The following is a 21,399-nucleotide window of genomic DNA, read 5'->3' as shown; positions in this document are numbered from 1 at the left end:
TCCCAGAAACATAACATCCTGTGCCCATCCAGGCAGCAGCCGCCCAGCTGTGGGAGTGCTTTGATTGCTCCAGTTCAAGGCCATGTTGACAGCAACTCTTGGGATCCAATGAGGGGAAATTGATGGGGAGATGAGAAACTTTGCCATGGCGACACAGAACTAGTAGGGACCATCCAGGTGATCACATTCAGTCCCCTGCTCTCCCATGTAACCCCAGCATATAATCCTGGTCATATATTTACCAATCTCCACTTTAAAACCAGGCCAGTTGTTTGCCCCACTGCTCCTAGTGGGAGGGGGGCCAGCCCCTCACTCCGCTGGTGGGGAGAAACCTTCTAGTTCCCAACCTGTTTATGCCTGGCCACTTTTTCCCCCTTTGTTCTTGTGCCAACGTTGTCCTTTATTTTAAATTGCTTGTCTCCCTCCCTGCTGTACTGATAGAGACAGCTCTGCTCCAGCTTCATTTTGCTGGGCTAAACAAACCAAACTCTCTGTCTTTTCTCCATTAACAGGCCCCTGCTCATAGAGCCATCAAAGTATAGGGCTGGAAAGGGCCATGAGAGGTCATCAGGTCCAGCCCCCCATGCTGGGGCAGGACCAAGTAAACATAGACCATTCCCAGGCAGGGGGTTGTCCCACCTGTTCCTAAAAACCTCCCTGATGGGGATTCCACAACCTCTTGGTTCCAGAGCTGAACTATCCTTAGAGTTAGAAAGTTTTTCCTACCATCTAACCTCAATATCCCTTGCTTCAGATTAAACCCATTACTTCTCACCCCGCCTTCAGTGGACACACAAAACAATTGACCCGTGGTCTCATTATAACAGCCCTTGACATATTTGAAGACCTTAACAGGTCCCCCCCTCAGCCGACTAAACATGCCCTGTTTTTAACCTTTCCTCATAGATCAGTTATTTAAAATCTCTGATCATTTTTGTTGCTCCCAGCTGGCCTCTCTCCTGTTTGCCCACATCCCTCCCAAAGCATGCACCCAGGGCCAGTGCAAGGATGTTTCGGGCCCTAGGCGAAACTTCCACCTTGTACCCTCCCCCCCGCCCGAGGTGTCCCCCCCGCAGCACCCCACCCCCACCCCAGCTCACCCCTTCTCTGTGCACGAGCACGAATCAGCTTAAGCGCCACAAGCCTGGGAGGCGGGAGAAGTGAAGCAGCCACGGCATGCTTAGGGAGGAGGCAGGGCAGGGATGAGCTAGGGCAGGGAGTTCCCCTGGTTACTGACCCCCCTGCCCCTTACTTGACGCAGGTGGCCCTCCCTGTGCTCCCCTGCCCCAGCTCCCTCCACCTAAATGCAGGCGGCAACCTGGGCGGCTGAAGATCCGGCCACCGCGGTCACTGCTGAAAAAAATGGTGTCCCCCAAATCCTAGTACCCTAGGGGACCGCCTAGGTTGCCTAAATGGTTGCACCGGCCCTGCATACACCCAGAACTGGACACAGGACTCCAGCTGTGGACTCACCAGAGCTAAGTAGAGTGGGACAGTTACCTCTCATGTCATACATCCTAGAAGCCCTTTTCTCTGCACCAGTTCTGAATTCTTGAACACAGGTGCCCAGAACTGCACACGATTCCAGATGAGGTCTCAACAGCATGAACCCTTCCCTATCTGTATAGGAAATCTCACCTGACACATCCTTGGATTCCATTTGCCTTTTGCACAGCCATATAACCTTGGTGGCTCACTGTCATCCTGTGATCAGCTCGTACGGGCAGGTCTTTCTCCTCTGTTCTTTCCAACTGATGAGCACCCAATTTAGAGCAGAAATTCTTCTTTTTAAGAAATTACTAATGCAAGGGGAGTGGCAAGAAGGGGGTAAGCGAGGGGGTGGACATGGGGATTGCAACTCAGGGATTCATGGAGCTAGTGAAAAACAGTGCAATCACTTGGCCCCTTCTCTGCTCTAAACTCTCAGGCTCAGGCATGGCCCCCTTGCCCACTAAGCACAGGCATTGCTGGGTCTTGCCTGGCTGTTTAGTATGTCCAAGTCTGTAGTGGACAGGAATAGAACATGAGCCCTCTAGCAGCACTCACAAGAACCCATCCAGAACAGCAGTGGGCACATAGCCACGCCTGGCACACCCAGGTGTTTCTGTCCTGTAAAGAAGCAAGATGCAACCAAGCCCCCTGATAAGCGGCAAGGCCTCTCAGTATCAGCAGGACACTGTGCCCCCTTGGGGACCCTGTCTGCATTGGGAGAAGCTGGCCAGAGAGGGACCCCAGAGCAGAGGGGATGCTCCGAGCAGGATACTGGCTCCATTCCCTCCCTCAGGCAGCTGATGCACCAGTAAAGGCCAGCCAAAGAGTGACATGCACAATGAAGGGAGCCAGGGGGCTGGTTGGTTTCTCCTTTTTATTTCATGGTTCCTGCTGCACAGAAGCCCTCACCTGGCCCCTGTGGGTGCCAGGAGGAGCCGCTCAACGCAGCTGTTCCCTTTCCAACCTTTGGAGTTGAGTTAAAAAAAACAAAAAACACCTTTCGCCCTCCCCATTCTAGAGCTGCAGAGATATAAATAAAATAAATTAAACAGGCAGGAGAGGACATGGCAGCTACGCACAGGGGGTTCGGGAGGTGAAACACAGGACTCAAAATGATTGGCCCTGCTTCTATTTGAGTGTCACATTCCACCTCTCCCACCAATGTAGCATCCCCATCCTAGTCATCAGGTTTCTGGTCCTGCCCCATCACCTCTAGCCCCACACCCTTCATTGCCCTCACGGGCTGACAGGACCCAGTCAGAGAGAGAGAGAGAGAGAGAGTGTGTGTGTTATGCCCAGTTTCAGAATCCCACTACTTCCACCAACATGAATTAAGAGTCCAGCTGGAAACTGCTTTCTCTACAGCAGAGGGTTCTCCTTAGCCTCTGCCACTCTGTTGCTGCTCCTCTCCGCCGTTCCCTCATTCTTCTCTTTCCTCCTAGCCGTACAAAACTTTCCTCCACCAGGCAGAGGGAACAGAATAACCATTTAAAAAAAAACAAAACAGAAGAGTTAAATTAAATAAGACCCAAGAGGCAGCAGGACTGAGAGCCCTGGGAAAGGCAGAGGGTGTCTCGTCAAGTCCAGTCCTGCCCCCTGCAAGACAGGGGGTGGGGAATGGGACGGGTACCCCCTCAAGGTTAAAAATACAACAGCAAAGCCAGGGCACTGGGGAGCCCCTGGGAGTCTTGGGGGAGGCTAGGTTCAGGGCCCCCTGCTGGTAGGCTGGGCATTACTTCTCCGTCAGGGAGAGCTGGAGGATGCGCTGCAGCTCCTCATCCTCCTCACGCCGCCGGCGCTCCTGCTCCTCCTGCTCCCGCGATGACAGCTCCATGGCCAGGCGCAGCTGCTCGTCGAAGCTGGGGTAGGCTGGGGGAGGCAGGGCCGAGGAGGAGGAGCCATTGGTGCTGGGGGCCGGGCTGTCCTCAGGAGGGATGATGCTGTTGTCGCTGTTGCCTCCGTCACCAGACTCAGTCGCAGCCAGGCCTTGCCCCGACTGCAGGAACATACTCTCCTGGATGGCGCTGTGGGAGAGGGACGTGGGTCAGCAACTGCCCTCACAGTCCCGCCCCCCCTAAGACCTGCCTCTCCCTCACAGCTGTGCCCCTTCTTCACAGCTCCACCCCCAACCAATCAGCACCTGTCTCTCTCAGCCCCAACCTCCACCAACCAGCCCCTCCCTCACAGCCCTGCCCCCCACTGACCAGCACCTTCCTCTCACAGGCCCATCCCCTCACCAACCAGCACCTGCCTCTCTCAGCCCCACCCTCACCACCTGCCTCTCACCACCTCACAACCCCGCCCCCACTGACCAGCCCCTGCCTCACCCTGCCAGCCCAGAGAATGGCTATGTGGGAGGCCAAGGAAGGAAGGGAAGGGTCTGCTGCCCATGGAGGTCCTGGCACAAAGCTCATCCCCCCCACAACTCACCGCTCCAGCTGCAACTCCTCATCATAGGAAGGGGGGTTGGAGCCTGGGCGCGTGTTGGTTAGCGCCTCCCAGATAGTGACCTGCAATCCAGGACACCAATCAGCATATGGGAATATTCCCCTCCCTTGCTGAATCAGAGACCCCAAATCCCAGACCCCTGAACCAGCCAGATAGCTCCCTACCTCAACTAGACAGGAACAGAAGTAGGAAGCTGGCATGCCCTAGCGGGGGAAGGCCCCATGTCCCATTCCCTGCTCCCCTGAGCCCACTAGTCCCTCCACCCTGGGGCTGGATCGGAGCTGGTGCCCCGAGAGGGGAAAGGGTCCATGTCCCATTCCATGCCTCCAAGCCCACCAGTCCCCTCACCCTGGGCCCAGATCGGAGCCAGTGCCCCAAGAGAAGAAAGGCCCCAGGTCCCATTCCCTGCCCCCCTGAGCCAACCAGTCCCCCGCACCCTGGGGCCAGATCGGAGCTGGTGCCCTGAGAGGAGAAAGGCCCTGCCTGGATCTCACCTGGTCAGTCTCAGTGCCAGCGTCGAGTAGGCTCTGCTGGATGGCAAACTGCAGCAGGTCGTCATCCTCGTCCCGCATGGGCTCGTTGCGGCCAGCACCCAGCATAGCATAGCCCTGGGGCACCTCGAACACTATCGGGTCCACCTCGCAGGGGAACGGGAACACTGGGGAGAGGAGGACGGGGTGAGAGTGGCCCATACCCCACTGGGATCACAGACACACTGCTCCACCTGTAGGAGTCTGCCCATCCCAGAGAGAGACCCACCCCACACACACAGTGCCTTGACCCTCGACCCCGTGGAGACTGGGGTCAATAGGGGTCACTGTGGGGTTTGCAGTGGGATGCCTGGTGTGCAGGGCCCCCCCTCCCCCCTTGCAGGTTCCCCTACCTTTGGGGTTGGGGGGCGCCTCTGCTCCTGCAGCTGGCTCTCTGGTGTGCCCTGGGGAGGAGCTGGGGACAGGGCCACAGACCCGCACGGAGCTCAGCGACTCATCGCACCCACACAGGTTGCTGAAGGTGATTCGTGCATTGAGCACATGGAAGAGGGGGATCTCTGGTGTGTGTGAACACAAGAGCGTGAGACACTGGGAGCAACAGATGGTACAGCCCCCAGGCATGCCCCTCACCCATCAGCCACCCTGGCCCAGCTGGCCCTGGTCCCAAGCCACACCTCCCGAGCTCCCCCATCCTGCCTGGCCCTCAGCCACTCTGGCCCAGCTCCCCACAGCCCCCAGCCACCCCTCCCCCTCATGATCCCAGCCACTCCTCCCCACCCCTCAGACCCCTCTTCTCCAGTTCCCCCATCCTCCCTGGTCCCCAGCCTCCACCCCCCTCATGATCCCTGCCACCCCTCCTCAGGTCCCCCAGCCACCCCAGCCCAGCTCCTCACAACCCCCAGCCACCTCTCCCCTTCATGATCCCAGCTGCACCTCCTCCGCCCCTCAGACCTCCCTCTCCAGCTCCCCCATCCTTGCTGGCCCCCAGATTCCCTCCTCCTCATGATCCCTGCTGCCCCTCCTCTGCCCCATAACCGCCACTCCCCCCAGCTCCCCCATCCTCCCCGGCCCCCAGCCACCCCAGCCCAGCTCCTCACAACCCCCAGCCACCTCTCCCCTTCATGATCCCAGCTGCACCTCCTCCGCCCCTCAGACCTCCCTCTCCAGCTCCCCCATCCTTGCTGGCCCCCAGATTCCCTCCTCCTCATGATCCCTGCTGCCCCTCCTCTGCCCCATAACCGCCACTCCCCCCAGCTCCCCCATCCTCCCCGGCCCCCAGCCACCCCAGCCCAGATCCCCACGGTCCTCAGCCACCCCTCTCTGTCATGATCCTTGCCTCTCCATGATCTTTGCCACACTTCCCAACTCCCCTGCCCCCAGTCCCTACCACCCCACTCCAACTCCCCCCTACTCTGGGGGACCCCTGCCAACCTTCATACCTCCACAATTGGCCCTCATTTCTTCCAACTCCCCCAACCCCCCAATTCCCACCACATCTCCAGCCACCTCTGTGCCCCTCAGACTTCTCAGATCCCAGCCATTCCTTCCCCTCCACCCGTCCCCTGTCCACCCTCTATCACTCTCCAAATCGAGCCAGGCCATCCCCCCTCAGATCTGCCCCACTCACCGATTTTGACAGGGAAGCCGGGTGGCAGCTTGAGGGTGATGAAATCGCGCAGCTTGGCGAAGTGGGCGTTGCTGATGGCCATGAGGTCAATGATGGGTGTAACCTGCTCCACCAGCGACAGGGGGTGATCCTCGCACAGCCACAGCGTGGCCTTGAACCTGTCATGGCCGGGAAAGCATCACAGCCAGCTGCCCCTGCCCCAATTCCTGCACGGCACTGGCTATGCAAAGCAAGGGACCAGGCCTGGCACCCTTTAGGGGTGAGAGCTCTACACTGCTGTCCCGGACGCCTGGGTCCCATTCCCTGTCCTGGTCTCTCCCGCACTCTGGGGGCTGGGAGCTGCAGGAACTTCTAAGGTTGAACTCACTGCCCTGCCATCCCAGACATCTGGGTCCCATTCTCCAGCAGAGGGGAGCTAGAATTAGGGTGCATTTTCCACACCATGCAGTATCGCTGGCTGAGAGTGCAGAGCGACTCTTCATGCTCCTCTAGCACATTCTCCCTCTCTGCTGCCATCCCAGACCCCCACCCCCACCTCACCTTTGCACCTTGCTGGACATCTCAATAGGGCGGCCAATGTTGCGGGCCTCCAGGTTGAAGCTGGAGTCGAAGTACTCCTCAGGGGTGATGGCCGTGGGGTTGGTGAGGGTGGCGGACTGCAGCACAGGGGCCTGGAGGGGGCAGGCATGGGGAAGGGGAGTCAGATCCCCCATTCACATACTCTCTGGCAGGGCCCCTTGTGCCGAATTCCCCTTCACTTGCTGTATTCCCCCCACCCCTCACCCTCAAACAGCCCCATCCCCAGATTCTACCATCATGGCTGGGAACTTGACACTTCTGCCTTGACCCCTGCCACACCAGGCGCGCGTCTAGAGTCCCCAGAGCAGGAGGGGGGCCCATCACTCACCCCATTGTGGGAGGCATGCTGCTGGGCGATCCCCAGGAAGGACTGGAAGGGCGTCTTGGACCCTATGCGGGGGGAGGGGAAGTAGCTTAGAGTCAATGACCCACTGGAGCATATGAATCCTCACTACCACCACCTCCCTCCGAGGAAACAGCTACCACGCTCATTCTGTGCCCTGGGGAACCTACTCTGGTAGGGCCAGTTCCCCCACCCCCAGCAATCAGGTCTGATGTGGATGTGGACACACAACATTCAGCATCAGGGGGCAGCTTAAACGAGTGCTCAGGAGGGCAGGGCTTGAGACATGATGAACAGGAGGAGAGGCGAGCTGTTGTCAGTGGGTTGTGACTGGAGGGGAGGGATGCCTGTGGTGCTGTGACTGAAAGGCCAGGGGGTGGGGCCAGGCCCTTGTAGGCAGGTGCTGTGATTGGAAGGCTGGGGCGGGTCTGTCACAAGGGGAAGTAGGGGGCACTGTGGGTGGGCACGTCAGAGCGGGAGGACTGGGGTGCTGTGACTGGATGTTCAGAGTGGGTATATCAGAGGGAGAGGGGGCAGTCTGAAGAGAGGGCTGGGGCCGGACCTGGCACCAGGATGGACAGTTGCAGGGGAAAGGGTGATGTACTCGGGTGGCAAAGTGTCCGATTTTTGACTGGAAAGTCCGATTGATGAGGGGACCTGACAGTGTCCAGTTAGAACTACTGACCGGACGCCCAATGTCCAGTTACTTAAGGTGTGGGAGGTAGGGAGGAGCTGGGTCATCATCTGCTCCAGCCCCTGCTCAGCCAGGTCCACCTCCTGCATTCATCCGGCAGCTGCAGCTCCCAGCCCTGGCTCCGCAGGCAAGGGGAGAGTTGTGGGGTGGGAGGGGAAAAGCAGCAAGCAACACGGAAGGGTGGGAGAGGAGTGGATGGGGGTGGGGCGTCAGGGGAAGATGCGGGGCAGGGGAGGTTCCGGCACTCCTGCTGGAGTGTCCAGTTTTTTTATATCACCAAGTTGGCAACCCTATGCTGTGTATATGTGTGGGGCTGGTACTGTGATTGGATGTCCAGGGTGGATGTATCAGAAGGGAAAGGATGGGCCATTGCAGACTGGATGTTCTGATTGGTTGGCTAGGGCCAGCGTGTTACCTTTGGTGCGAGACTTGTCCTGGTCCGATAGATGCTCGGTTCTTGTTTTAGTGATGAGCTCCACATTGCTGGCGCTGTAAACCTGCCAGGACATGGGGTGTGAATCAGCTTTCCCAGCCCCCTCCCCCATGAGCTACACCCCTGAGGGGTGAGCACCTTACGCTGCCATCCCAGACACCTGGGTCCCATTTGCTGGTTTGGTATCTCTAGTACACGCGAGGCCCATAGATGTGAGCACCTCCTCTTGCTCCTAGATGCCTGGGTCCCATTCCCCTTCCTGATCTCTCCTCCCTTGGAAAACTGTGAGGCCCGTACAGGCAAGGACTTCACACTGCCATACCACAGGTCTGGGTCCCATCCTGTCCCAGTCTTTTTCTCCCAGTTAAGGTTCCCATCCCGTGCACCCCCAGGATGGGGAACGGGGCATTACCTTGGCTTCATAGCCACTGATCACTTCCATCTTCTCCGAGCGCCAGCCCCAGATCCCAGACTTATTCCTGCCAAGATGGAAATGGCTGGGTCAGATGCTGCGTTCCCCCACTTCTGCTCCAGCCTACCCTAGACAGACCCCTCCCCTCCCCCATATGCCCCAATGCCTGGCTGTGGCTCCCCCAGGGTCCCTCTAGTCAGGAGCTGCTCAAGCAGAGGCCCTGGAGGCTTTTCGCCTTCCTCTGCAGCATGGGGCACGGATCACTTGCTGGAGATTCTCTGCAGCTTGAGGTCTTCAAACCACATTTTGAGGACTTCAATAACTCAGACATAGGTTAGGGGTTTGTTACAGGAGTGGGTGGGTGAGATTCTGTGGCCTGCATTGTGCAGGAGGTCAGACTAGATGATCATAATGGTCCCTTCTGACCTTAAAGTCTATGAGTCTATAAGCCCAGCTCTGTTCCTCCCTAGAGCCTCCTTTCAGTGCCCAGCTGTGAACAGAGCTGTTGCACAAGAGCTGCAGGCATGTGCACCCCCCAGCCCTGGCTCTGCTCACCAACCCCAAGGGCAGGCGTGGTGCTGAAGGACAAGATGCCCCAGGAAAGGCCTGGTCATCCGCCAACTCTGCTCACTAGCATGAGCGGTCATACGAGGGCCTGTCACATGCACCTCCCCCCCTCGCTGCTCACTAGTACACATGGTTATATGAGGGTCCGTCACACATGCAGATACCCTGCCTCACTCACTAGCACACACACAATCATATGAAGACTTGTTGCCTATATGGATCCCCTGCCCACTCATTAAGACACGCAGCCATATGAGGACCCAAGGACCCACTCACTAACACACACAGTTGTGCCTGTCACACACACAGATCCCCTGTCTCGCTCACTAACACATGTGGTCACATGAAGGCCTGTTGCATATACGGACCCCCCACACTTCTCATTCGCACATGCAGCCATATGAGGACCCACTGCATATGAGGGCCAGATGCACATGTGGACCCCTCTGCCCCGCTCACTAGCACACATACCATCATATGAAGGACTATTGCATATACGAACCCCCTGCCCCTCATTAAGACACGCAGCCATACGAGAGCCCATCACACACGTGGACTCCTGCCCCACCCCACTCAGTGCACACGGTTGTGCCCATCACACACACAGATCACCCACCCTGCTCACTAGCAGATGTGGTCATATGAAGTCCCATTGTACACATGGATCTCCTGCTCCTCTCACTAGTATACACGGTCATACAAGGGCCCGTCGTACATGAAGACCCCCCGCCCCACTGACTAGCACACATAATTGTGTCAGTCACACATGCAGATCCCCTGCCCCGCTCACTAGCACACACACCATCATATGAAGGACTATTGCATATACGAACCCCCTGCCTCCTCATTAAGACAGGCAGCCATAAGAGGGCCCATCGCACATGCGGACCCCTGACCCTCCCAACTCACTAGTGCACACGGTTGTGCCCATCACACACACAGATCACCCACCCCGCTCACTAGCACATGTGGTCACATGAATCCCTGTTGCACATGCAGATTCTTCTGTCCCTGTCACTAGCATGTGCAATTGTATGAGGATCCCCTGCCTATCTCACTAGTACGCATGGTCATTTAAGGGCCCTTTGCACACGCAGACCACCACTCCACCCCATGCTCACTAGCGCACACGGTCGTACAAGGGCCAATCACACATGTGAATCCCCTGCCCCGCTTACTAGCACACGCGGTCGTAGAAGGGCCCGTCACACGCATGGATCCCCCATCCCGCTCATCAGTTGCGACCACAAAAATGTCAGTTGTGCCCATCCCCGCCTCCCTACTGTCCACAGCCTCTAGCACAAGGGCATCTCGTGCACAGCCACCTCACCCGCCACTTGTGCACTACTCATAGACTTTAAGGTCAGAAGGGACCATTATGATCATCTAGTTTAACCTCCTGCACAATGCAGGCCACACAATCTCACCCACCCACTCCTGTAACAAACCCCTAACCTATGTCTGAGTTACTGAAGTCCTCAAATCATGGTTTAAAGACCTCAAAGTGCAGAGAATCCTCCAGCAAGTGACCCGTTCCCCACGCTGCAGAGGAAAGTGAAAAACCTCCAGGGCCTCTGCCAATCTGGAGAAAAATTCCTTCCCGACCCCAAATATGGCCATCAGTTAAACCCTGAGCACGTGGGCAAGACTCATCAGCCACCATGCTCCTCCTTCCCTCCTCACATGCTCTTCCTTCCCTGCTCTCCCTTGTCAGTCACATACTCCCCCGCCTCCCTCATGTCTGTCCTCATGCACCCTGCCTCTCACACTTGCCCCTCTCAGAGGCCTGCCCCCACATGGTCAGCCTGCATGAATGCCCCCCACACGTCCTCCCCCTCCCACCCCAGCTCACCGCTCGAAGGCGATGTTCTTGGTGTCGAGGTGGGTGGAGACGATGGGCGAAGTCAGTCGGCTGGCCACGTGCTCCTCGGTGGGCTGCATGGCAGCCAGCATCAGCTCCGGCTCGTGCAGGGCCAGCGACAGCGTCTCCGTGTAGACCACCTGCTTGTCGTGATCCACCTCCATTACTACGGCACCCTCCTCTGGCCAGGGGAAAAGGGGACACATCAGTGCCACAGTCCCACCCTACCCCTGGCCAGGTTGGAGGTGCCATGGTGATGTGCCTCAGCCTCCCTCCAGGATCCCCTGGGACTCTAGGTGTAGACGGACTGCTTCCCTGGCCCTTCCCAGCAGCCATATCCCAATGGAGCGCCAACTACCATTGGCAGTGACACCATTCTCCTCCCCAGAGCTGGGCCAGCTGGGATCTCAGCCCCATCTCTGGGAGCCTCTCGTGTTGGTGAGTGGAAAGGGGCCCAGCTCTACTACTCAGTCAGATCGGGGAGGTACATCCTGCACAGGGCATTGAGGGGAAATAGAGCCCAATTCCGCCGGGGGCAGAGGAATGGGGTGGGACCCGGAGAGGCTGGGAGCATCTCTGACCTTCCCCCTTGAAGATATAGCTGCGCCGCCCACGCTGCCAGGTCATGTGTTCGAAGCCCAGCAGGGTGGTGTCGACCCGCAGGCTCTCGCCACGCTTCCACACCCGGTACACATCGCTCGGGCACACCTTGGAGACCAGGGGCACTGTGGGGGAGGGACAGGGAGTGAGCGGGGGAGGGGCATGGCAGTGTGGGCAGCTGCACCCCACTGGGGAGGGTGTGGCCAGATGCCTGCAGTTCCTCCTCCCAGCCAGCAGGGGCTCCACTATGGTGCTGGGCTTAACATGGCCAGGCAGCGCTCCCATCCCCCCAAACCCACATGCCAGGGCCCAGCTCTGAGAAAGGGAGGCACTAGCTGCTGGCAGATCAGGGGCAGGGTGGTGGCTGGGTGGGGACAACGACCAGGGAGATCTAGTCTCCCCACTCCATATAGCCAGATATCCCTGGTCTCTGACACTGAGGAAGGAGATTGGGGGTGTCCTCCTGCAAACCCCGCTTCGGGAGTCCCCAGGGACAGACTCACCCCAGCTGGTGAACTCCCACTTCATCTCCACATAGAAATCAGGGGCCTGGAAGAGAGGAGACAGCAAAAGGATGAGATCAGGCATTCCCAGCAGAGATTTGGGTGGGGAAAATCAGGGTCTGCAGGACAGGGGCAATCCCTGAAGAGACTGGGGTCTGAGAGATCATGGCAGATTCCCTGGAGGGATGGGGGAGATCAGAAGGGGGGGGATTCCCTGAAGTGATCAGATTGGGGAGGAGCAGGGGAAGAGAGATCCCTCCCTGATTGGGGGTAGGGGGTAAGAACAGGATCCCAGGGGAAGTGAGGGAATCCCTGCAGAGATCCCGAGGGACAAATCTCAAGCTGGGAAATCCCTAGGGCTGGGTGAGATCCTAAGTGTGCTCCTGGCCAAGATCCTGGGGGATCCCAATGTATCTCCCACTGTGGGCGCCTAGGGCTTAGCTCTCAGGGGACACCTAGGGGCCAGCAGGGCAGGGGTGGCAGGGGTCCTGGGGGGGTCATCTGTTCCCCAGGGTGGGATCCCAGAGGTCTGTAACCCAGGGTAGTAATGCCAGGGGGCTGGGGCCCCGGGGAGGGGGGAGTCTGTACCCCACGGCAAGGGTACCAGGGGTCTGCGGTCCTGGGGTGGGTTTGTACTCCAGGGCAAGGCTGGCAGGGGGCTGAGGTCCCTAGGGGGGCTGAACCACAGGGCGGGGGTACCAGAGGGCTGGGGGGTGTCTGCATCCTAGGGCAGGGGTGCCAGGGGGCTGGGGTCCCAGGGGTGTGTGTCTGAACCCCAGGGCAAAGCTGGCAGGGGGCTGGGGTCCCAAGGGGTCTGTACCCCAGGGTGTGGGTCCTGGGGGGGGTCTGTACCCCAGGGCGAGAGTGCCGGGGGCTGGGCTTCCAGGTAGGTCTGCACCCCAGGGAGGGGATGCCAGGGGAGTTGGGATTCCGGGGGGGTCTGTACCCCAGGGCAAGGCTGGCAGGGGGCTGAGGTCCCAGGGGGTCGGTACCCCAGGGCGAGGGTGCCATGGGGCTGGGGTCCTGTGTGTGTCTCTGTACCCCAGGGTGGAGATGCAAGGGGGCTGGGATCTGAGGGGGAAGGGGCGGGTCTGTACCCAAGGGCAAGGCTGGCTGGGGGCACACACACATACACTGACCTTGCGCAGTTTGTTGAGCAGCTCGGGGATGCCAGCCAGGCGGTTGGTGGCACGCTGGTAGTCACGGTATTGGAGCACCAGCTGCACCATCTCAGGGTCCCCGGTGCTGACGGCCTCTTGCAGGACTGGGGGAGCGGCAGAGAGGAAGCAACACGGAGCCATCAGGCGTAAGGCACTGCCTGTCCCCTCTGCACACTGGCACCCAAGCCAGCTCCCTCTCCTTCACACACCCCGGGCAAGGCCAGCACCAACCCGTTGCCCTGAGCATGCAAAGCCAGGTACCCAATGGCACAACACAGGGCCCTCTCGCCAGGTCTGAATCCTGGGTGCATGGACACCAGCCCCCTGGAGCATGGCAGAGGGGAGGCTGAGACCTCCAGGAGCTAGTGGGAGAGATATTCCGTGCCATAGGGCAGGAGCCATGCAGCAGAGGGGCTGGCACTCTCCCCATAACTGCCCGACTCCCCATAACTGCCCCCCAACCCCCCATATCTGCCCTCCCCCAGCTCCGTGTGCTTCCCCCACCAGTACCTGTCCAGCCATTGGCATTCTCCCTGCCCACGTTGGCGTTGTGCCGCAGCAGCACCTGGGCCGACTCGAGGTTGCCCAGTGACACAGCCAGCTCCAGAGGCGTGCGGCCCCGTGGGTCGATCAACTCGATATCGTGCTGAACGGGAACTGCGGGGTTAACAGCTGTACACCCCCCATGTCCCAATGGGCTAAACTAGGGCCCCAGCTGTGCCACTGCCGTCCTGAAGGCCTGGGTCCCATTCCCCATCCTGTGGTCTGGCCTCTCTGCTGGGGCTGGAAGCTGTTGGGCCTCTATGCTTGCCATCCTGGACTCCTGAGTCCCATTCTGCCTGCTCCCTTCCTCCCCAAGAGGACTCTCCTGCCCAGCTCCTCAGTCTCACTCATGCAAAGGTGCCCCTCCCATTGCAGCAGGGGACATGGGGGTGACTTGTCCTGCCCCCTTCCCCTACAGCCCCTCCCAACTTGTCAAACTCCTGACTGTGTTGTGGTGGGCTGCGGGCAGAGATGGGATCATGGGGGGCGCTGAGGGCAGGGAATGTGGGTTTATGCCGAGATCACTCTCCAGACCCTAGTGCTGGTTGGAGAGGAGAGATAAGGGGCTGGGAGGGCTATGGAATGGGGTTGATCCTACACCTGCCCTGTGAGCAGATCACACTCCAGTGCCTGGTATTGGCTGGGGAACGTGGGGGCCTGGTGAGAGGGATCAGGGCAGGTGAGAGCTGATTGGGAAATAAGGGCTGGGGCTGCCTGGGTGCAGTTTTCTCTCCAGCACCTGGTGCCATTTGGAGTGATGCTGGGGTGAGGTAGGGCAGGTGGAGGGAAAGAGGAACCAGGGGGACCTGGTGTGGGGGGGTACCTGGTGGGGTGGGTGCTGGCTAGAGGTGTCAGGTGGAGGAATGGAGGATGGGGGTACCAGGGTCAGGGTACATAGTGGGGCGATGCTGGGCATAGGGGATACTGGATGGAAGAGGGGGATTAAGAGGGTACCTGGTGCAGGTACGGGGGGGTACCAGAAGGAGAGGGTTAGAAGGTACCTAGTGAGGGTACCAGAGTGGAAAGGATGGAGGATAGGAGTCCTGGTGTGGGGTACCAGGTAAAGGGATGGAGGCTACTCAGAGGGGTGAATAGAGAGGATATCAGGGTGAGGTGGGGGTACCAGAGTAGAGAAATGGAGAATGGGGATACAGGGTAGAGGAATGGGGGGTACCCAGTTGGGGGATGTGAGGGTAGGGGACACCTGGAGAGTGGTGATGCAGGGTTAGTGAGATGCTGGATTGAGGTTCAGGAATGGGGAATACCTGGTGTAGGAATAGGAGTTGGGGGGGTGCCAGAATAGGATATCCCAGGTGGGTTACGGGGTATCTATAGTGGGGGTTCCTGATGGGGTGGGGGAGGTCCCAGGGGAGGGGTGTGCCCAGTGGAGTGGGGGTCCTGGGAGGGGTTAGTGGGTCCTTGTGGTGGGGCGGGGGCCCCACGGTGGAGGTTAGGAGGGTCCTCACAGTGTAGAGTCCTAAGTGTGCCTGGTGGGCTAAGAGGTCCTGAGGGGTGCCTGGTGGTGTTAGGGGGTCCCAGAAGTGCCTAATGGGTGGGGTTCCCCAGGGGGTCCCAGGGTGGCTGCAGCAGAGTAGGGATGCCCAGTGGAGTGGGCAATTCTAGGGGGTCCCATGGATATAGGGGTCGCCAGGCGACCAGTACTCAGCAGATTGGCAGGGTGTTTGCTGGGACAGGGGTCAGTGAAGTGGGGAGTGCCTAGCAGGGTGGAGGTCCTGGGGTAGAGAATGCTAGAAGGTTAAGGCATGGCTGGTGCCCAGTAGCGTGGAGAATGTTAAGGGGTCCCAGGGTTTGGGGGGGGGGTGCTGGATAGTTAAGGAGTCACTTAGCAGGGTGGGGGTGCCCAGTGTGTTGCCCAGGGGTGGCTGGCAGGGTGGTGGGAGCTGGGGGGAGGGGTTCTGGGGGTGCCACAATGGGATGGGGGGGGTTCTGGGAGTTTAGGGGATTTCCATGGTGCTTGGCGGGGTGTGTGTGGGGTCCTGGAAATGACAAGTAGGATGTTGGGGCAGGGGTATCCCAGGAGGTCCTAGGGTGCCCAGTAGGGTGGAATTCTGCCCAGTAGGGTGGATGCCTTGAAAGGTTCCAGGAGTGCCCAGAGGGGTGAAGGGTCCCAGAGTCCCAAGTGTGCCCAGAGGGGTGCGGTAAATCCCAGGGAGGGTTCTGGGGGTACCAGGCGAACCCAGAGGGTGGGGGGGTCCCTGAGGCACCCAATGGGGTGGGGAGTATCCCAGGAGGAGGCCGGGAGACTAGTAGATCAAGGAGAATTCTGGGGGTGCCTGGTGGGGAGGAGGGATCCCGGGGGGTCTGGATGCCCAGCGGAGTAGGGGGTTCCCCGGGAGGGTCCAGGATGCCGCTGGGGTCCCGGAAGGTGCCAGGGGTGTAAGCACGGGGGTGGGGGGTCCAAGGGAAGGTGCCGGAGGTGACCGGCGAGGTGGGGTGGGGGGTCCCGGAGAGGGTCTCGCGGGAGATCGAAGGGGTGGGGTAGGTCCCGGGGATGCCCAGTCAGCCGTGCCATTTGTGATGTTATCTGTTTGGTATTACTTTCATTAGTAAGAGAACCAGGTTACCTTTTGTTGTTTTTTAACCTTTTTTTCTTTTAGAACGTCATGTGGTTCCCATTTCTCATTAAGTGTATATTTACCATTCATGTTACATATGTTCGATCGTCATATTTGATACCTTATTAAGAGTTATAATAGTTACTTCAGTATTGGTGTACCAGAAGTAATGTAAAGTACTAGTATTGACTCATAGTGATATGATTGATAATAATCTTGTTTTACAATAATGATTATTACATCAGGATGTAATAGGAGGGATCATCATTGTGATATTGTGGTACCGTAGTATAACATGTGAGGAATATACCAGTCGTATTAAATTGTTACCCATTTGGGATGTATCCACTGACAACTGGAGGATTTGAATGCGGTTAGTTATATCTGATTGAGGTTCAGAATTAATACTTTGGGACTGAAGGATACGGATCTGTGTGTGCCGAGAATAGGGATATCCCAGGTGTACGGGGTAGTCTATATGGGGGCTCCCTGGAGGGGGAGGAGGGGGTCCACACACAAGCCGGGAGGGGTGTGCGCCAGTGAGATGGGGGTCCTCGACGAGGGTTAAGTGGGTCCTTGTGCTGGGCGGCCAGCCACGTGGAGTGTAGTTGAGGGGCTACTCAAAAGTGTATTGGACGTTCTTACAGTAGATGCCTGTGGAGCCTCTAAAAGAAGCTCCTGAGGGATGCTGTGGTGTTAGCCGGGCTGGCCAGAACCGCCGTATAGCGTTCGGGCGTTCCGCCGGCGGTCCCAGGTGCGACTGGCAGCTAGTCAGAGCGTACTGTCCCATATGGAATGCAAATTCTCCTAGGGAGGTGCGCAGGTGTGGGGGGGTGTAAGACGACGACCCATCCAGCCTCTGAGCCAGCTACTAGACCAACTACCCTCAGATTGCGACCGAGGGTGAGGTTATAGCTGCGAAGACCAAGCTCAAACAAAATGGGGGAATGCCAGTATTAACAAAAGTGACGAGTCACGCAGTAAGTGCAAGAAGTGAAAACAATGATGCCTCGGAGCTTTATATACAGAAGCAATACTCTAATAATTAAAGGGCTTTAAGGCGGAGAATCTGCCGCCTGCTGGTGCCGCACCAATGCAGAATTTTGCACATTAGCTGAGTACGCCAATTCCTTTCCCCAGAGAAATGGGCTGCAGTGCTGTACTGCATAGGGCCACTGACCCGGCGAGACCACCACGCATAGAAACAGACGCTGGGGGAGGAAGATAGAGGTCTTGCAGGTGTAAGTTCCCAGTAGCGATTGCCATCGAGGAAGGAAAAGGAGGGTCAGGTATGTGGCAGGGGAACACGTCCGGGGATGAGCAATTGGAGAGCTAAGACATGCATCAATCTGGTAGCAGGTGGGGGTGCCCAGTGGTCTGTTGCCTGGGCCTAGGGCGGAGGTAGAAGCCGGGTCAGTGCTGGGCGGGCGTGGAGTCGGGGGCGGGAGGTGGTGGCGGGTGATCCTGGGGTGCTAAAGGCAGGGGCCTGCAGCGGAACTTGGCGATGTGGGGAAGGGGAGGTGGCGGAGGTTATGGGGATTGGCCGGGCACTATGGTCGCTTGGCGGTGTGCTGGCTGGGATCCTGCGAAAAAGAGGAGCAAAGTAGAGTGAGTGTTGGGGCTAGAGGTATCTGGCTAGGCGGCAGGAGTTCGCATAGTGGGTGCACCCTGGTAGGGGTGGAGAGACGTTTGGGCGCTGCCCACGTAGGGTGGATGCCTTGAAAGGCTTGGCTCAGGGAGTGCCTCCTCAGAGGAGGGTGGAGGATGGAGAAGAGATAGAGATCACCGCAGAGTAACAATGTGCCCGAAGAGGGTTGCGTCATAAGAGTGGTCCCAAGGTGATAGATCTGCGCGGTAACACCAGCGTGAACCGGAGAATGGTGGTGGGTTCGAGGGCAATTGCTCGCAATGTCGTATTGTTAAGAACCTGCCGACCGTATTGGGTTGGAAGAAAGAATCCCAGCCCAGGAAAGGCCGAGTAGAGAAACGAGGATGTTATATGTAGTTTGTAGATGTAATTGATCAAATGGCGAGACCTAGTGGGTAGGTAGGGTATTCTCTTGGTGCGGAGAGAGCGCAGCCAGCGGAAGTATAAGTGTAGGTACTCCCCGGAGGTCCAGCACAGAGGCTATTAGAAGCGGAAGTTCACAGCCATGAAGAGAAGCTCTAAGGAGGTCGCGGAGAGAGCGAGCGTAGTGGACCTATTATAGGAAGAGTTGACGCTAAGAGGTGAGCGAACCCAGAGCCGAAGGTGGGGGTCTTCCGAAGAGGTATCGTGCGAATGAAAGCAGAAGGGGTAGGGCGTTTGAGCGCGTCGCGTGGATCGCCTCATCATGGGCCGCAGAGTGTGGGAAAATCCTCGGGGGCGCAGGGGCCGCGCGACTCTGCCCGAGTGCGCAGCGGCGCGCTCCCAGCCGTCTGTGCGGTTGGCCAGGCCAGCAGGTGCAGCGGGAAGGATCTCCGGCGCCGGGCCATCCCGTCACCATATCCGGCCGGCCGAGCTGTCGGCTGCCCTGCGCGCGCTGGGCGGCGGCCGGCCGGCCCGGATTCGCTGCAGCGGCGGGGCGTTGGGAGGTGGGCGGAGCGCGGCGCGGCGCTGCGAAGCGCGGCGGGCGGCCTCGCTGGGCCCTGGCGCCCCCCCAGCTCCGCCCAAGCCGTGCACCAGCCTGGGGCGCCGCCCCGCGCCTACCCCCCAGCTTAACTACCCTTTGGGGACGTCTCAGCCCTGCCCGCTGCACCCTAACTAGCCCACAGGACAGCTCAGCCCTGCCCCGTTGCACCCTATTTCCCCTCGGGGCCTCTCTGCCCTGCCCAGCCAAATATTAACTGCCCTTCTTGGGGCATTTTAGCCCAGCCCCCTGCATCTTAACTGTCCTCCTTTGGGGCATCTGAACCCTGTTCCCTTCCCCGGAGGCCACCGTAGCTCTGCCCACCTCCTGCATTTTAACTGCTTCCCTCCATGGGCCACCTGTCTCCCCTGCATCTTAACTGTTCCCCTTGTGGCATTTCAGCCGTGCCTGCCCCCCAGGTCACCTAAGCTCTGCTGACCCCTGTAATAAGAACCTGAGAGTGGAAGCACACTCTGTGCATCTGCATTCCAAAGCGAAGGTGCAATTGCTATGGGGGCATGACTAGCAATGCCAGGACTCTTATGAGAGGGGTAGCTGTGTTAGTCTGTATCCACAAAAACAAGCAGCTTAAAGACTATCAGATTTATTTGGGCACAAGTTTTCATGGGTAAAAACCCACTTCTTCAGATGCATGGAGGCTTGTTCATGCCAGGACTCTTGGCATCTGCAGCCTGTAGTCAAGCTCCCAAACAGGCTGGTATTGGGGTGGCTAGCCCCTGCCGTCATATCCTCATGGCTTTTCTTCCCTGCCCTGGCTAGGTTAGGGCTAGCACAGGTCTGCCACCTCCCCTGGATGTGACACTGTACCTTGTGACTGTCAGCTCTTTGAGGCAGGGATTGTGTTCCATGTGTCTAGCACCTAGCAGAACAGGGGTCCTGGCCACTGCTGGGCTCCTGTGCTATACCATGCAAATAAATACCTTCAGCCTTACTGCTGCCCCTTTGCGTGGGAACATTTTGCTACAGGCTCTAATTACGTGGTCACTTGTGAAAACTCACAGGAACCCCGGGTGGGGGGAGAACTAAGACCTGCCTCCCTGAGGCAGGGACTTGCTTAGGGTTATAGGAATGGTTAACACAGGTTAGTGGAAGAGGCAAGATTTGAGCTCCTGGATCTCAGTCTAGTGCATCTTCCCCTAGGCCAAAGGGTATTTTGGGAGGGCAGGACGCTAGAGGTGGAATGTAGTTTCCAGTGAAATCAGCCTCAGATTAGGTCATCCCCTTTTTGCAGCATTGTTCATCCTGGCTGACCAAAACGTACTTTAACCAGCTACATAGCATGAGGGTGGAATTGCTTAATCCAGCAGCATTAAGATGCAGCTTCTTTTGGGGCATGGCACAGCAGCTGTTTACACTGGGATCCCTCACCTGGTGCTGAGATGCAGGTGCCTCTGGGGTGGGATGCAGCTGCAACATATCTGTATCAACCAGCACTGAGATGCTACAACCACTGGGGTGGGATGGAGCAGCTCTCTATATAAGTAACACCAAGCTCTGCAATGCATCCATCTCTGGGGCAGGATGCAGTGGCTGTATATATAACTAAAACCAGGCACTAAGATGCAGCCACATATACAAATAATATCCAACACTGAGATGCAGCCACCTCTGGGGTGAGATGCAATAGCCATATATATAAGCACTACTAAACAATGAGATGCAGCCACCTCTGGGGTGTGCCATAGTGGCTGTTTAAAAGACCAGAGCAACACCCATCACAAGAGTCTGGCTAGCAGGAATGGTCAAGTTTTGCTCTGTTTGCTTCCCACCCATACAACACCTTAGCCTGGGGGCTTGCTGAGGCATCTTCCCATTCGGGGTCCTGTGTTTGCTGCAGGCCCAGGACTTGGCTACTCTGGGCACCCTGGCTGCTTCAGGCCAGCTTGGAGAATCTCATGCAGGCTGGGTTGGCTGCCGTGATGCAAGCACTGCTGCCATCTGTGCTTCCTGTTTGCAGGCAGAGCTGGTTTGGCACGAAGGCATCTGGATCTGGGGAGGTGCCCCCCCACAGGGTACAGGGCACCACCTTCTGCAGGGATAATGAGAGGTTAGGAAAGGCAGTGATAGTGAATCATGGGGAATGCCAACGAAGGAATGCAGGGAGGCAGGCTGGAGTCAGTCAAGCTGGCCGGGAAGCCAGGATGATGAACTTGCTTCTCCCCAAACATGCCAGGGATCTTTACCCACCACAAGGGGCACAAGGCACCGATTGGCTAGGCATGAGAAAGACCCCACCCCCACAGCACAGCACCCTACAGGTACATCGGGATCAGCACTGACTGCAAGGGGACAGACACAATGTCCTCTACTGAGTCCGCACCCTGCTCCCTTCAGCACAGCACCTCCTAGTGCCAGGCCATGGCATTGGAGCACACCTCCACTGCGCCCCCCCCCCCCCCCCCCCCCCCCCCCCCCCCCCCCCCCCCCCCCCCCCACCCCCC

General features: G+C 58.3%; 2 protein-coding genes across 3 annotated transcripts in view; both read right to left on the bottom strand.

The window, feature by feature from the left end:
• Nucleotides 1-2,347: 2,347 nt before the first annotated feature.
• On the bottom strand, nucleotides 2,348-18,893 carry ANKRD13D (ankyrin repeat domain 13D). 2 transcript variants are annotated; one of them, XM_075064985.1, is made up of 15 exons: nucleotides 18,712-18,893; nucleotides 13,720-13,855; nucleotides 13,189-13,313; nucleotides 12,050-12,095; nucleotides 11,528-11,671; nucleotides 10,938-11,127; nucleotides 8,519-8,585; nucleotides 8,089-8,170; nucleotides 6,965-7,026; nucleotides 6,598-6,728; nucleotides 6,058-6,215; nucleotides 4,823-4,987; nucleotides 4,434-4,597; nucleotides 3,922-4,001; nucleotides 2,348-3,515 (listed from the first exon to the last, which is right to left on the bottom strand). In XM_075064985.1, the coding sequence occupies exons 3-15, from the start codon at nucleotides 13,276-13,278 to the stop codon at nucleotides 3,224-3,226; spliced, it is 1,671 nt and encodes a 556-aa protein (XP_074921086.1). In that variant the 5' UTR covers nucleotides 13,279-13,313; nucleotides 13,720-13,855; nucleotides 18,712-18,893; the 3' UTR covers nucleotides 2,348-3,223. The 2 variants fall into 2 exon arrangements, with proteins under 2 accessions (XP_074921086.1, XP_032650853.1); XM_032794962.2 differs by lacking the exon at nucleotides 18,712-18,893 and having other exon boundaries at nucleotides 13,720-13,905.
• Nucleotides 18,894-19,525: 632 nt separating this feature from the next.
• GRK2 (G protein-coupled receptor kinase 2) overlaps nucleotides 19,526-21,399 on the bottom strand; it is a 24,223-nt gene continuing 22,349 nt past the window's right edge. Inside the window, exons 22-23 of the transcript XR_012655727.1 lie at nucleotides 19,743-20,987; nucleotides 19,526-19,704 (exon numbers count right to left, since the gene is read on the bottom strand). The gene's annotated coding sequence lies outside the window, so the exon portion shown is untranslated. The remainder of the gene's footprint in view (nucleotides 19,705-19,742; nucleotides 20,988-21,399) is intronic.

Source organism: Chelonoidis abingdonii, chromosome 4, assembly GCF_003597395.2.
Source record: "Chelonoidis abingdonii isolate Lonesome George chromosome 4, CheloAbing_2.0, whole genome shotgun sequence".
Classification (NCBI taxonomy): domain Eukaryota; kingdom Metazoa; phylum Chordata; order Testudines; family Testudinidae; genus Chelonoidis; species Chelonoidis abingdonii.
Note: the sequence above shows the minus strand (reverse complement) of the source record. Positions and strands in the feature narration are given on the sequence as shown.